At 45.3% G+C, this 17,138-nt stretch overlaps 1 protein-coding gene across 1 annotated transcript in view; it reads left to right on the forward strand.

Annotated features, from left to right (window-relative positions):
- Window positions 1-17,138, forward strand: part of CIB2 (calcium and integrin binding family member 2) — a 127,764-nt gene that overhangs the window by 31,935 nt on the left and 78,691 nt on the right. The window contains exon 2 of the mRNA XM_030190388.1: window positions 8,959-8,993. Coding sequence (XP_030046248.1) covers window positions 8,959-8,993 — 35 coding nt within the window. The remainder of the gene's footprint in view (window positions 1-8,958; window positions 8,994-17,138) is intronic.

The raw sequence follows: 17,138 nt of genomic DNA on the forward strand, positions 1-17,138 counted from the left end.
TGGTCTGTCCCAGTGTGGCAGTACTTATGTACTTATGACAGTAGGTGAACTGCTATGGATTTACATCCTGTCTCACTAACACAGACTGCTCAAAATTCTACAATGATTAGGATATATACACACAATGGTTAGCTGTATAAACATTCATTACATCACTGGTCTCTACATCTAAGCAATGCAAAGAGTTATTAGACCAGGAAATGAAGCAATAATACATATACATACAACATCTCTGGTCTCCATCATCCAAGCTCTTATCAGCTGGGGGTCCCGGTTCACAGTGAGAGCTAGGAGCTTCAGGCCAGGAACAGACCCTCTGCATGACACATCTGCCCATAAATGAACCCCCACTCTGCTGTGATAAGCCCTCCCTTGTTCTTAGGCTCTGAGCGCATATTCAGAGCTATGGAAAGTTACAGAATGCTGCTCTATTTAGGATTGTGGGAATGTGGTCACATGCTTTCCAAAGTCCAGGTGGCCAAGCTGGGCCCGGAAAAACAAGTGCCATCTTCCCCTTCACATACCAAATTAGTTAGAGCTGTGTCTTGTCTTCTGCATTCCAACTTATTTTCACACAATCAAAGTTAAACAACCATTTTTAAACAGAATTACTTCTAATCAACAATACAGACCCCGAGTGCACTGGTCGGTCCAGAAAGTGTTGAAAAACAATCTTTAAAATTCACTTCCATTACAGTAGGCCCAGGGGAGGTGAGCAGGGGCTCGATCTGCATGTGCGTGAGGAGGGAGGGAAGGGTTATGCTCTATGTATGGGGAGGAGGGGAAGGGAGTGGTGGCTCATTCCATGCAGGGGGTAAGCCAGGCTGAAACTAGTTTAGTCAGCTCTACTTTACAAAAACAGGATAAAACCTCTAGCTGAATAATTTTAGTCCTTACATAGTGTTGAGGTGAGCCCACCCAAAATTGGAGTACTATTGCTATTCTTGGCTTTATGGAAGTAGACAGATTCTGGCTAGGCTGAAGTTGTTTCTGAGAATAGACCTAGTGCTATATATGTGTCTGCTGGGGGGGGGGGGGGGGGGGGGGAGGGAGGACTCTTGTCAGAGTGAGCTTAGAGGGGCTGATATTCATCCAGTAGGAGACAGCCCATATAAGTGCCCTGGTTGGCACTGACCCTGGATAATTAATGCCGAGCCGTTTCCGCTGACAGGCATTGAATATCCAAGCTTTTTTTGGCCGGCACTAACTTAACCTGCTAAGTGAATATCAGCGCTGGTTGGTTAAGTTAATAGTGGGCAAAGATAGGACTGCTATTTACGAGGTCCGATTTGTCTGCTAAACGTAGCTGGTCAGCACTGAATATTGCCGGTTATCGCATGATATAGCCGGTTAACTTTTTGGCACTGACTGAATATTGAACAGCGTTAACCGGTTATATCATGCTGAATATTCACAGGTGCTGAAAGGCTATTTTAACCAATCAGCGGCCGTTTCTGGCCAGTTAAATAGCTTTGAATATTAGGGGGGGGGGGTGTCTAAGTTAAAAAGAGGATTGGTGGGGGTGAGACTGGGGAGTGATTACAATAAATAGCAGTGATTGCAGTGGTGTTCCTTGGTCGACTGCACCCAGGGCGGATCGCCACTGCGCAGCCCTCTGGCACATCAGCAACCCCCCCCCCCCCAGGTGCATTGCTGTTACTTGGGTGCTGGGAGCAGCCACGTGGCAGTCGGCTCCGCCAGTTCCCTGTCCCAGAACAAGAAGTAATAGCAGAGGAAGCAGGGAACTGGCAGAGCTGACAGCTGTGCAGCTGCTCCCTGTACCCCCCCTGCAGCATGCACCTGGGACAAAGAGGATGGCGAGGAGGCTGGGGCTGTGGGAAGCTGTTATTTCAATACAGGGGGGAGGGGGAGCGGCGGCGGTCTTGGGGGGGGGGGGGGGGCGAAGGACATCCATAAAGGACGTCCATAGGCACTGCTCGTCTTTTTTTTAATATATATATATATATATATATATATATATATATATATATATAGTGAAGGACGTCCATAAAGGATGTCCTTGGCATGCGCAGAGCAGCCAGCATAACACTTGGCTACTCTGTGCATGCTCGACCGGCCGACTGGCCGACTAACGATGGAATAGAGAATGCAAGTGAGCTACAACGTGCAGCTCATTTGCATTCCTATTCCTTGATGCATGCCGGTTCCTTACCAATTCGCTAAGGGAATCGGTAAGGGAAGGGCTTTAACGATTTTTTAGTGCATCTTGCCCAGAGTGTTTCAAATTTGTAAATGTTGCTGATTGAAAATTTTTGCTGGGCATCCACATTGAGAGGAAAGCATGCTTGCATGACAATTAGCAGCAGACATGGAGGCAGCTAAAAGCAATTTGATTGGCTGATGGCTTCAGCAGTAGGTTCAAAGAAGAATTTTAGCTGGCACTTAGATTTAGGGGACAGAGAGTTGAATGAAAGAAAGTTGCTGTCTGTAATGAAAGGCTAGGAAAAGCTATAATTCAGGTTCTGCTGTACTGGATGTGGAAAGAGAAATTCTGATAGCTTTTTATTCTGTAAAAAAAAACCGGAGTCTGTGTGGGTGCTGAGAAAAGCAAATGAAAGTGTAATTAAAAGATTGATTCCTGAATCAGGCTTTTTGTTCATTTCCTGGGATGAGCACAGGCTCTTCCAAGTCTACCTAGATAATACTTTTCCACTAGGAACTTGTCTAAACCTCTTTTGAATCCCCTATGTTAGTCATGTTGACCACAGCTTAATTATGTGTTGAATGGGGGAAGGGGGAGCTTTGTGAAAAAAAAATTTCAATCTGCTGGGCACTAGTTTCATGAACTGTTGTCTTTTGTTGTTGCTTGAAAATAAAAAAAAAATATTTCCCTTTTAAAACCATTTCACCCCAGTATGCTCGTGATTTTATAAACTTCTTATATCCCGTCAGCCGTCTTCTGTGTCAGCTGAAAAGCCCTAACCTGTGTAGCCTCATCATAAGGGAGGTGTTGTTGCCCCTGTATCATTTTTGTTGCCCTTCTCTGAGCCTTTTCTAGTTTCACTATTTCCTGCTTGGGTAGGAGTGGCCTAGTGGTTAGGGTGGTGGACTTTAGTCCGGAGGAACTGAGTTCAGTTCCCACTTCAGGCACAGGCAGCTCCTTGTGACTCTGGGCAAGTCACTTAACCCTCCATTGCCCCAGGTACAAATAAGTACCTGCATACAATATGTAAGCCACATTGAACCTGCCATGAGTGGAAAAGCGTGGGGTACAAATGTAACAAAAAAAATGGATTGCTCTAGGAGCATTCACAGGATGGCTTCAGAGCTTGGCTGGTTAATGCTGAAATTCCACATTAACCAACTAAATTTAGGTGGTTTATTTTGGACAAATGGATTGCAGGCTTTAGTCTAACTCAGTGATTCCCAAATCTGGTCCTGGAGGAACCCCAGCCAGTCATGAGAGAGATTTGCATGCACTGCCTCCACTGCATACAAATCTCTCTCATGAATATTCATTGTGGATATCCTGAAAACCTGACTGCAGGGCCGTGCCAACACGGTAAGCGAGGTAAGCATGGCAGGGGGCGCTTCCCTCTGGGGGCGCCGCTGCACCATGCTCACCTCGCTCGCCCTCCCCCCAACATCCCTTTTCTTTTTTTTTCCTTTTTAAATGTACCTCTGTAGCGGTTCCGGCAGCGCAGCGTCAGTGGAGGAGGCGGCGCTCCCGACGTCGCTAGCCTTCCCTTCGCTGTGTTCCGCCTTCTTCTGATGTCATTTCCTTGATGTCAGAAGAAGGCGGAACACAGCAAAGGGAAGGCTAGCGACATCGGGAGCGCCGCCTCCTTCACTGACGCTGCGCTGCCGGAACCGCCACGGAGGTAAATTTAAAAAGGAAAAAAAAGAAAAGGGATGTTGGGGGAGAGAAGAGGGCGGGCAGTTGAATTGAACAATGGGAGCGGGAGGGCAGGGGAGAGACGAGAGCATGGATGCGAGGGGGGGTCATGGAAGGGAGAGAGGGGAATTGCTGGAAAAGGATGAATGCAGGGGGCAGGGGACAGAGGAGCATGGATGGGCATGGATTGGGAGGTCAGGGCTCAGGGAGAGAGGGGAATTGCTGGAAAGGGATGAATGGAGGGGGCAGGGGACAGAGGAGCATGGATGGGCATGGATTGGGAGGGCAGGGCTCAGGGAGAGAGGGGAATTGCTGGATAGGGATGAATGGAGGGGGCAGGGGACAGAGGAGCATGGATGGGCATGGATTGGGAGGGCAGGGCTCAGGGAGAGAGGGGAATTGCTGGAAAAGGATGAATGGAGGGGGCAGGGGACAGAGGAGCATGGATGGGCATGGATTGGGAGGGCAGGGCTCAGGGAGAGAGGGGAATTGCTGGATAGGGATGAATGGAGGGGGCAGGGGACAGAGGAGCATGGATGGGCATGGATTGGGAGGGCAGGGCTCAGGGAGAGAGAGGAATTGCTGGAAAAGGATGAATGGAGGGAGCAGGGGACAGAGGAGCATGGATGGGAGGGCAGGGCTCAGGGAGAGAGGAGAAATTGCTGGACATAGAGGGGAGGGAAGAAAGATGAAGGAGATGAAATGAGGGAAAAGGAAGAGAGGAGAAAAACTGCACATGGATGAAGAAAATAGGCAGAAGCTGAGGACCAGAAATGAAGAAGAAAGGAGGAAAGGAAAGAAATAAATGGAAAGGAAGGCCTGGAAACGGAGTAAAGAGGACAGATAGCAGCAGAATCAGATACTGGGCCAGCATGATCAAAAAAAGAAAGTCACCAGACAACAAAGGTAGAAAAAAAATCATTTTATTTTCATTTTAGTGTTTGGAATATGTCCACTTTGAGAATTTACATCTGCTATCTTATTTTGCAATGTATAGCAATTTGTTTCTAAGAATATTGCTGACAATTCCTGTCAGTGTGGCAAGTGGTGAGCGATCATTTTCACGGGGGGGGGGGGGGGGGGGGCGCGCCGCCGCCGCCAACTGATAGTCTGCAGGGGGGGGGCCGCCAACCGATAGTCTGCAGGGGGGGGGGCCGCCAACTGATAGTCTGCAGGGGGGGGGGCTGCCAACCGATAGCCTGCAGGGGGGCGCCAGAGACCCTAGGCACGGCCCTGCCTGACTGGCTGGGGTGCCTCCAGGACCAGGTTTGGGAACCACTGGTAATAGCTTATTTTTTCTTTTTCTGACTAGATATAGGTAAATAATAAGCTGAAAAAATCTGTCTAGTTAAGTTTCGCTGAAAATTCAGCTACAGATAACTGGTTAAAATTAATCAATCATCTCTGCCACCCTTAAGCTTTCTTTCCCATAGACAGAGAATGGGTGAAAAGCTTTAGCTAATCAGGTCCTGTGTGCTGCAAAGTTCACCTCTGTCTCTGTGGCAAACTGACTACACTGTAACTTGTGAATAAGAAAGGGATAAACGCATGTACCTGCAACAATCCAGAGGAGATATACTGCAGATAGAATTTAATGATTCAGCATGCTCCTGACACTGCTTAGTCTCTTGCTAGAAATTTGATGATGGTATGAGTAGCATATCCTAACCCTGCTTGAGGAGCAGAGCCCGGCTCAGAAATCAATTCTACTTCTCCCACACCTGAGTCATCCAGCCGCTTCTCTTGTTGATTTATCATCCATGCAACATTTCTTTTAGATTTGCTCACACCTTTTTTCTGTAGTAGCTCATGTCAAACATCAATCTATCTCAAAATAAGAACCTCTCTCCTACAATATGCAAAGTACTATTAAAACACTATATTCCTATGGAGTACAAAAAAGGGAAAAAGCCTGAGCACCCACGCCTCCGCCCAACAGACATTAACAGGGTAGAAAGGACTTAAACTGGGTTAAATTCTTTTCATTGGCATAAAAAAACCTTTCATACAGAATTTTGTTAAAACTTCAAGGAATTTTCAATTTTAATGGATCCACCCCAAGCCGTAGCAAACAAAAGAAAAAAAGTTTGACTTAGTTGAAGATTCAAGAGTGTATATAAAGTCAATCACACCGACTGTGGTCAGAGTTTACAGCCATTTAGTTAGTTAGAGCAGAAATCGTTTTCATACCATCGGTCTGAGGGTAGTTAAACATCAATCTATGCCATCTGCCAACACTTGGGTTATTAGAGCACTCTTCCATAGCTGTCTCCAAGTATTATTGCAAACAGCTTGCTAATACAGTTCTTTCCTGTATTTCTGTTCAGAAAATCTTATGGTAAAATGTCCTTACTGACCTGGAATGTTATCCTTCAGTCATAATCAGTAATACATACAGGAAGCTACACAGTGCGAGCCCATACTATAATGGCATCTGGATACCTAGATTTTGTTCTAGAATACTAGCATAGCCCGGCATTGGTACACCTAACATTTGTGACTGTCTCTGGGAAAACATGACTGCAGTCGTGGATCCAAAGTATTGAGCATAGCCAATTTTCGTGTCATGGGTCCAGGACAAGCTCGTAAGTTACTGGCCAGTATGATTAAGGACTACAAAATCCTGAGTGGAGTAGGGTAGGTAAAAGTGAATCGATTTTTCACTCTTTAAAAAAGTACAAAGACCAGGGGACATTCAATGAAATTACATGGAAATACTTTTAAAACAAATAGGAGGAAATATTTTTTTTCACTCAAAGAATAGTTAAACTCTGGAACTCATTTATGGAAGATGTGCTAACAGCGGTTAGCCTATCTAGGTTTAAAAAAGATTTGGACACATTCCTGGAGGAAAAGTCCATAGTCTGTTATTGAGATGGACATGGAGGAAGCCACTGCTTGCCCTGGGTTTGGTAGCATGGAATATTGCTACTAATTGAGTTTCTGCCAGGTGCTTGTGACCTGGATTGACCACTGTTGGAAGCAAGACACTTGGCTAGATGGACCATTGGTCTGACTCAGTATGGCTATTCTTATGCTCTTATGTAACAAATAGTCTGTGCTCAGCTCGACAATTGGCTAAAAGAGAAATTGGATTGATCCATGTCAGTTTGGATTCAAATCCAATTACAGAACAGAAACGGTCCTTTTATCCCTACTAGATGACCTTAACAGAAACCGAGACAGGGGATTTGCTTCAGTGTTAGTCCTGCTGGATTTCTTAGTAGCTTTTGACAGTGGACCACAATAACATTCTAGCATGACTGGCAGAAATAGGTAACAGTGGCACAGTAGTTGCCTGGTTCAGATTCTATCTATCATATAAGCAAATGTTTGTACTGTTCGGCAGCACCTCATCGCCTCAGATAAGCAAACGTTTGTACTGTTCGGCAGCACCTCATCGCCACCATGGGTGCTGACCTGTGGGGTACCATAAGGATCAATTCTGTTGCCTATTCTGTTCAATATCTACCTGAAGCCACCAGCCAAGTTAATTCAGTCAATGGATACTCAGTTCTACATCTATGAGAATGATATGCAGCTACTCATACCCATTGAACCAGACTTACCAACAACCCTGAATAAACTGGCTACCTGTTTACAGCAATTCAAGAACGGGCTCAAAATAACAAACTTTCCCTGCATCCAAGTAAAACTGAGCTTCTGTGGGCCCCTAACATAAATGGGCACACACCTGACATCAAAATCTCTTTTGGGAGATATGAACTCCCCCTTAAATCACAAGTCGGGAACCTTAGGATACACCCAGATTCAACATTTATGCTGATCTCCCAAAGCCATTCTATCTTCAGGAACTGATTCTGTCTTCTGTGACAACTATACAGCCTCTGTCCATACATCAAGAACTCAAGTCTTGTCTCTGTAGTTCATGCCATGATAACTTCAAGACTGGATTACTGTAATGCACTCTACAATGGTCTGACTACAAAGGGTTTGCACCAGCTCCAGTTAATTCAGAATGCTGCAAAAAGACTGTTAGAAGGTTTTAAGCGATGTGATCACATCATACCGTCTCTGCAAAAAGTTAATTAGCTACCAGTACAGTATAGGGCTAAATTTAAGTCTGGCTGGCCATCAAGGCCTTTAAAGGGAATGGGGCAGAGTACATGAAAAACAGGATCTCCCTCTACACACTTCCAGGGTCATTATGGTCTTCCCATGGAATATTCCTAACCACACCCTTTCCAAAGGACATCATTTGATGTGGCATCCGTCAACGAGCCTTCTGCAGAGCAGCTCCCACATTCTGGAATGCATTCCCTGAAAGGCTTTGCTCAATGCAAGACTATCTCTACTTCTGGAAGCAGGTGAAAGTTTGGTTCTTCTCCCAAGCCTTTAATGCAAGAAGCAACTAACTTGCTAGTCTTACACATACAAGGACTATCACTGACTGCAAATACCATACTGTAGTAGGACTTGCTTATCTATTCCTACCCTAGCTGAGATTGTTTTATATACATTTTTGACTCCATCTGCAACTTTCTTTAAGTGAGTCCCCTTAATCTGTAACTCCTGTTTCTCCAGTTTACATGTCTATATATTGCAGCTTCAGTTATACCATATTCTGTCTATTAAGATGTCTTATTGTGAATTGTGTCGACATTGTAAGTAGCGTACGATGCCATAATATGTACTGTTATTTGAATATCTTTTCGGTTAATATTGACTATGTCAAGATTGATCTTGTATACCGCCTTGGGTGAATTTCTTCAAAAAAGGTGGTAAATAAATAAAATATTATAATGGAGTTAATAAGATCTATGCTTACGGGTCCTTTTACTAAGCTGAGGTGAAGACTAATATTACCAGAGGGCGGACATATAAAAGCACTAGTTCTGGTCATCATGTGTATTTTTGCACTGGGGGTAATTTTATAAGCTCCATTTTATGTATGTATGTGTATGTGGTCACATAGGCGCAAAAATGTCTTTATAAAATTAGGTCACACAGAAGATGACTTTCTGCCTTGCTGCTTTTCCAGCTTTCTGATTTAATATGGTAAACACGGAAATTGTTTTTGTTGGTAACATGCCTAATCATTCTAGACAGGCAGTCTGAACTAGATCTTTCTTTCATTGCAGGACTGTACTTTTTTTACCCGGAAAGAAATTCTTCGGTAAGTGTTTTGCACCTGTTTTTGTTCTTTCTGTTGGTAAAGTACAAGTGGTCGTTACTAGAGAATTGTGCAAGTGGTGATAGTGCAAGAGGTTAATGGTCAGTGCAGACTGACCTAGCAAAGAGTGCCTTGATTGTGCAGCACACATGCCGTTGTTCTACAAATGCTCCATTTTAAAGCAATAGTCATTGCCCTCTTATTTTTGCTTGCATTTTGGAAATAGACAGCCGCAAAATTTCTTTTCTCCCACTCACCTCTTCCTTCCTGGTCTCTTGGCCTGCCTCCTGTTAGCCTTAGATTTATTTCTGTCTTTGATTTTATAAAAGTCCTGGTTCAGCTTTGTCTTTGGTTGTCCATAGTTGTAATGTCGTTTTGCCCTTTCTTTCTATCGAATGCATTTTGTTTTACAATGCTATCCAAAATTGCAAATGCAGCGCAACCATTTATCTAGAAGATTACACTGGAAAACATGTGATATGGCTGATGGTACTGTAAATATCTTAAAACACTGGTTCATAGCCTTGGGTAGAAAAATAACATGATCGGTATGTTAAAATGTCATTTTTGGAAAATAGAATTTTTATATTTCAAGTCATATATGATGGACAAGAAGCCAAAAAATATATATTTGAAGATAAAAATATTGCTTAATTTTTTAAAATGGTGCCTTTCATTAACAGAAAGTGCAGGAATATTCAGTTGATAAAGAAGAAATCCAAGATAATGCCAGTCTTGACTCAAGTGAACAGGGATGTCCATACAAAACCATTGTCTGTAGCTGATCAGAAGTAATGTGGAGGGGCATAATTGAACGGCACCACCCATCTAGATGGCCAGCGCTGCAAAAGGCGGTCCCAAACCGTATTATCGAAAAAGATGGCCGGCCATCTTTCGTTTCAATAATACGGTTGGGGCCAGCCAAATCTCAGAGATGGCCGGGTTTGAGATGGCCGGCATCGGTTTTCACCGATAATGGAAACTGAGGCCGGCCATCTCAAACCCGGCCATATTCAAGACATTTGGTCATGGGAGGGGCCAGCAATTGTAGTGCACTGGTCCCCCTGACATGCCAGGACACCAACCGGGCACCCTAGGGGCACTTCTAAAAATTAAAAAAAAAAAAAAAGCTCCCAGATGCATACCTCCCTTACCTTGGGTGCTGAGCCCCCAAATCCCCCCCAAAACCCACTACCTACAACCGTACACCACTACCATAGCCCTTAGGGGTGCAGGGGGGCACCTACATGTGGGTACAGTGGGTTTTGGGGGGGTTTGGAGGGCTCAACACTTACTACCACAAGTGTAACAGGTGGGGGGTGGATGGACCTGGGTCCGCCTGGCTGAAGTGCACTGCACCCACTAAAACTGCTCCAGGGACCTGCATACTGCTGTGATGGAGCTGGGTATGACATTTGAGGCTGGCAAAAAAAAAGTATTATTTATTTATTTATTTTTGGGTGGGAGGGGTTGGTGACCACTGGGGGAGTAAGGGGAGGTCATCCGGTCAGTTTGGGCATCTTTTCGAGGCTTGGTCGTGAAAAAAAATGGACCAAGTAAAGTCAGCCAAATGCTCGTCAGGGCCGGCTTTCTTTTTTCCATTATCAGGCGAAACCGGCCAACTCGAAACCACCCCCCCATCCCGACCCCATCCTGCCTTCACTACCCTGCCGAAACGCCCCCTTGAAGTTTGGCCGGCTCCGCGATGGAACGCAGTTGGCGCCGGCCAAAATCAGCTTTCGATTATACTGATTTGGCTGGGTTCAGGAGATGACCGGCCATCTCCCGATTTGTGTCGGAAGATGGCCGGCGATCTCTTTCGAAAATAAGCTGGTTAGTATCTTTTGGACCCACAACCAGTGCTTTTTTTTGTGCCGGTACGCGACAGTACGGCGTACCAGCACCTTTTTTCTGGGGCTCAACTGCTCGCTCCCTGCTGTTTGCACCTGGCCGATCCCTGATTTGTAAAACTTTTATTTTTTCGCGAACCGGCAGAAAAGAAAGAAAACAAACAGCAGACAGGCTTGCCTCCTTCCATCGCGTCGACCGCTTCATTTCCCTGCATTCTCAGCATGTCCCGCCCTCCTCTGATGTCTTTTCCTTTCCTCGAGGGCGAGACGCGCTGAGAATGCAGGAAAACGAAGCGGCAGACGCGATGGAAGGAGGCAAGCCTGTCTGCTGTTTGTTTTCTTTCTTCAGTCTGCCGGTTCGTGAAAAAATAAAAGTTTTATGAGGCAGGGATCGGCCGGGTGCAAACAGCAGGGAGCGAGCAGGGGAGGGTGAGCAAGTGGGGCTGGGGGGGGGGGTGTGGGCAAGTGGGGCTGGGGGGTGTGTGTGTGGGCAAGTAGGGCTGGGGGGGTGTGTGTGTGGGCAAGTGGGGCTGGGGGTGTGTGTATGGGCAAGTGGGGCTGGGCAAATGGGGCTGGGGTTTGAATGATCTCGGGGGGGCAGGTGGAGGCTGGGGCGAGTCACTGGACATTGAAGGGAGGGGGAGGATAGGGGGCAAAAGAGAATCGCTGGACATGGAGGGGATGGGATAATAGGGCAGGGGAGAGAAGAGAATGGAGAATTGCTGGACATGGATAGGAGAGGAGGGCAGGGGAGAGAGGAGAATCACTGGACATGGAAGGGGAGGGCAGGGCAGGGGAGAGAGGAAACATGCTGGACATGGATGGAGGGGAGGGAAGATAGGAAGGAGATCCACATGGATGGGATGGCAGGGGAGGAAGGAGAAATGCTGGAAATGGATGGAGAGGAGAGCAGAGCAGGAGATAGAGGAGAATTGCTGAACATGGATGGATGGAGGGGTTGGCAGGGAGAGAGGAGAAATACTGGACATGGAAGAAGAAAGGAGGAAAGTAAAGAAATAAATGGAAAGGAAGCCCTGGAAACAGAGTTAAGAGAACAGATAGAGAGCAGCAGAATCAGACACTTGGACCAGTATGGATAGAAAACAGTCACCAGACAACAAAGGTAGAAAAAAATTATTTTATTTTCATTTTAGTGTTTGGAATTTGTCCAATTTGAGAATTTACATCTGTTGTCTTATTTTGCACTGGGTATACTGGAGCTGTAACATCTTACAGAAATGATTTATAATGAAAAAAAATCACAAGTCATTGTTTTTCTCCTATACTAGTATATTTTCAATGATGTCTGTTTATATGCACCATGGCTGACATAAGGGGTGTGGCTAATGTGGGTGTGGCTATCATAGGGGTGGAGCCATATGTGGTGACCCTGCCCATAATGAGTACCGGCACCTTTTTTTCTACAAAAAATGCACTACCCACAACATTTGAGCTATCAGGGTGGCTTTAGGGGTGTGTGTGACTTGTATGATCACAGAGGGTACTGCTGCTTCAGAAGGGTGAGTTATGGAGGCTGCTGTCATGGTTTGGAAGGGGTTCTGTGATTTCCCCCTCCCCCCAATACATGGGGAAAACTATTAATTATCTCCTTTTGAAGAGCTGTACACATTTACATTTTGCTAGCATGCTGGCCTCCACAACCTATTAAATTGAGGTGAAGGGGAGGGCTGCAGAGGAGCTGGAAAGATACCATCATAGGGAAGGACAAGAATTAAAGGAGCCAAGTTGGAGTTGGGTTGGGTTGAAGTTAGAGGACCTAGGAAAGGATTTTTGAGGGAGAGGAACTGGGAAATATGTATTGTAGATATAGCAAGAAAGCATGCCAGGAATGCACCATGAATGTGGGTTGGGAGTGAAAGGAGTTGGAAATGCAGTATTTATATAGGAGAGAAGAGAGAGAGAGACTAGAAAGGTGCTACCGGGTAAGGGCATAGGAAAGAGGAAAGCCAGGAAAGATCCATGAATGATGGGATAGGATGAGAGTAACCAGAAGTCAACCATAGGGAATAGGGGAAGAGGGAGAGGACCGTGGAGGAAGAGGAGCTGGGAGAATGCTATAGGGAGAGAGGTGTATGAGGGAGTGGAGTCAGGAGGGAGTCTTTGGAGGAAGAAGAAAGATGGAAAGGAGGGGCCATGGGATGAAGGGAATAGAGGAGCTGGGAAAGGACCATGGGGACAGGGGGTAAGAAGGAACAGAACTGGGAAGAGGTCATGAGAAAGAGGGATGGAAGAAGATGATTGGGAAGGGACTGTGGGGAAAAGGAAAGAGGAGAAGGAGGAGACCTCCGGCACCCCCATGGATACCGGAATGTGGATTTCCCCAAGGATCCCCCCTATCACCAACTCTCTTCAACCTAATGATGATACCTTCAGCCAAACTTCTAGCCAATCAAAACCTCAACCCCTACATTTATGCAGACGATGTCACGATTTACATCCCATTCAAACATGATCTAAACGAAATCACCAACAAAATCAACCAAAGCCTCCAAATCATGCACTCCTGGGCGGATGCATTCCAGCTGAAACTCAACGTAGAGAAAACACAATGTCTTGTACTCACCTCACAACACAACAAAAACAACTACTCCACCAAAATCACACAATACTGTTCTCTCCCAGTTGCACAACATCTAAAAATTCTTGGAGTTACCATTGACCGAAACCTCACACTCGATGCTCACGTGAAGAACACAACGAAAAAGATGTTCCACTCCATGTGGAAACTCAAAAGAGTAAAACCTTTCTTCCCGAGACATATCTTCCACACCCTGGTACAGTCAATGGTAATAAGTCACCTGGACTACTGTAACGCACTGTACACCGGCTGCAAAGAACAGACTATCAAAAAACTCCAAACAGCCCAGAACACCGCCGCCAGACTCATATTTGGAAAAACTAAATATGAAAGTGCAAAGCCCCTAAGAGAGAAACCACTCAAGGAACGCGTTGCGTTCAAGATCTGCACGATTGTACACAAAATAATTCACGCAGACGCCCCAATCTACATGCTAAACCTTGTGGACTTGCCTCCCAGAAATGCCATAAGATCATCCCGCAAATTTCTCAATCTGCACTTCCTCAACTGTAAAGGACTAAAATACAAGCAGATACACGCCACCACCTTCTCTTACATGAGCACGCAGTTGTGGAATGCATTACCAACAGCCCTGAAAGCGATTGACGAAATAACTAACTTCTGCAAATTCTTGAAAACACATCTCTTCAACAAAGCCTACAAAGAGAACCCATAGCCATACAAAACTGTTTCATACCTTACAAAATACCTCACCAATCCACCCAGTTATTAAAGTCCACCTTCTATCCTGCCTAACACCTTCCTTCCTTTCTCGCTTCCCTTCGGCCTTACTTAATCATTGTACATTACTAATTGTATCTGAGATCATGGAATGATTATGTCATAACCAAACTCTGTAAGCCACATTGAGCCTGCAAATAGTTGGGAAAATGTGGGATACAAATGCAATAAATAAATAAATAAGTCAGAGGACCCCTCCCAAGTTTTAGCCTTGGGCCTCAGTATGTCTGAACCTGGAACAGGTTTGATCTTCAGTAATGTCTACTGTGTGATGTATCTTCAGGTACAGACTATTCTATGCTCTTTTAACTTGCCTCATTATATTAATTACTAAACTCTTATGCTCTTACCATAAGACATGCCAACTTCATTATGATGAGACTCAGCAGTTTAGGGGTCTTCCAAGGAGAAGCACTAGCTTGTAAATTAAAAGTCCCACAATATTCCTGGATTTCATATTGGTGTGCCGCAGGGGCTCTGAATGAAATGGAGGAGTAGCCTAATGGTTAGTGCAGTGGGCTGAGAACCTGAGGAACTGGGTTTGATTCCCATTGCAGCTTTTTGTGACCCTGGGTAAGTCTCTTAAACCTCCATTGCCACTAGGGACAGAAAAAGTACCTACAAATAGTATATGTAAACCACTTTGGTTGTATCTACAGCAAGGCAGTATATCAAAATTCTCTGACCCTGTTCTTAGATAATGCCATCTTCTCTGCTGGTTGTGACACTGAGGATTGTCGGAAACATAATAAACACCACTCAACCGTGAACAATACTGGCCAGCAGTCATGGTCAGTAGGAAATGTCAGCAGGGCAACAGAAGAACAATAACCCTTGTGGTCAAACAGACGAAACTGTCACAACAAGGGTGACAAAAGAAAGGGCGGCAGATGATGTCACAATTATCACCTTTATTAACTATCCAAACTGTCGTGTTTTGGCCCACAAAGGCCTTCCTCAGGAGTCTTATGTAGGATGTGTGCTGATGTATATCTGAACCCAGTATGTAACAAAATGCAGTGTAAAATCTTGCTGTTGAAATAGCGAAAAGCATAGACCGCTTGAGCTCACTGAAATACAAACTGAGACAGGCTATAGGACTCAGTCTCCTTGACCATAGCAGGCAAGTTTTAGCTTCAAACAAGTCAACAATACAAAGTAAATACATGAATATAACATTTCCATCCAGAAAGGCTTACCAGCTTGAATTGTTTTCACACATTTCAAAGTAATCGAGCTGCTTATAGGTAAAATGTCTTTTTATACTAGTGGTGTTATTTCAGATAGATCAGAAACAGCTGACTTATCCATTATGCCATCCATACTGAACCAGCTGGTTACGTGTTGCAAATTACAGTATTTCTACTTAGCTGTTGCACATTTTGCAAATCTAATTTTCAGCAGAGTGTTTTTTTTATTCCGGTAATAGTATTTATTTGGTAGCCTGCCTGTCTGTGTCTTCTTTTCCCTTATGACTAGTATAATGATTTGGCTTGTACCCAGTTTTGCAAGTACAGGTATCCGTACGTTGCTTGGTTGTTCTAGTCAGATATGTTTGAGGAGTAGAGACAGATGACAGAGCATTATTAATATTTTCAAGAGTTGTGTTCAAAATAAGGGAAGAGAACATTTCCTTTGAGGCTAGATTCCTGAATGTGTTTGAGATTTTAGGGTTTATGATTTACAAACAGGTGAATGTGTCACAACCAGAAGGGGTGGAAGGGTAAAGTTCTTGTCACTGCATTAATCCAAGAGAAAATTACATTGCTCTTGCCATTCCAGTTGAAAGGATGACTGTTTTATTTTTTTATGTTATGGTGTCACAGTGTGGCTTTGTCATTGATTTACTATCAGGCTTATTTTTGAAAGAGAAGGGCGCCCATCTTCCGACACAAATCAGGAGATGGGCGTCCTTCTCTCAGGGTCGCCCAAATTGGCATAATCGAAAGCCAATTTTGGGCGCCCTCAACTGCTTTCCGTCGTGGGGACAACCAAAGTTCACGGGGGCATGTCGGCAGCATAGCGAAGGTGGGACAGGGGTGTGCTTAAGAGATGGATGTCCTCGGCCGATAATGGAAAAAAGAAGGGCATCCCTGACGAGCACTTGGCTGACTTTACTTGGTCCATTTTTTCTTGCGACCAAGCCTCAAAAAGGTGCCCGAACTGACCAGATGACCACCGTAGAGAATCGGGGATGACCTCCCCTTACTCCCCCAGTGGTCACCAACCCCCCCCCCCCAAAAAAAAAAACACTTAAATTTTTTTTTTTGACAGCCTCAAATGTCATACCCAGCTCCATGACAGCAGTATGCAGGTCCCTGGAGCAGTTTTAGTGGGTGCAGTGCACTTCAGGCAGGCAGACCCAGGCCCATCTCCCCTACCTGTTACACTTGTGGTGGTAAATTTGAGTCCTTCAAAACCCACCAGAAACCCACTGTACCCACATGTAGGTGCTCCCCTTCACCCATAAGGGCTATGGTGGTGGTGTACAGTTGTGGGGCGTGGAGGTTTTTGTGGGGGGGGGGGGGGTTGGGGGGCTCAGCACACAAGATAAGGGAGCTATGCACCTGGAAGCAATTTCTATAGTCCATTGCAGTGCCCCCTAGGGTGCCCGGTTGGTGTTTTGGCATATCAGGGGGACCAGTGCACTACGAATGCTGGCTCCTCCCACGACCAAAATGGCTTGGATTTGGCCATTTCTGAGATGGGCGTCCTCGGTTTTCATTATCGCCGAAAACCGGGGACGACCATCTGTAAGGTTGACCTAAATGCTGAGATTTGGGCGTCCCCGACCGTATTATCGAAACGAAAGATGGATGCCCATCTTGTTTCGATAATACGGGTTTCCCTGCCCTTTCATGGAGCCGTCCTGCGAGGACGGCCCCAGGAAAACTTGGACATCCCGTTCAATTTTGCCCCTCCACGTATCTTTGTCATTGATTTACTATGTATCTTTGA

Source organism: Microcaecilia unicolor, chromosome 1 (assembly GCF_901765095.1).
Source record: "Microcaecilia unicolor chromosome 1, aMicUni1.1, whole genome shotgun sequence".
In the NCBI taxonomy this organism is placed as follows: Eukaryota; Metazoa; Chordata; class Amphibia; order Gymnophiona; family Siphonopidae; genus Microcaecilia; species Microcaecilia unicolor.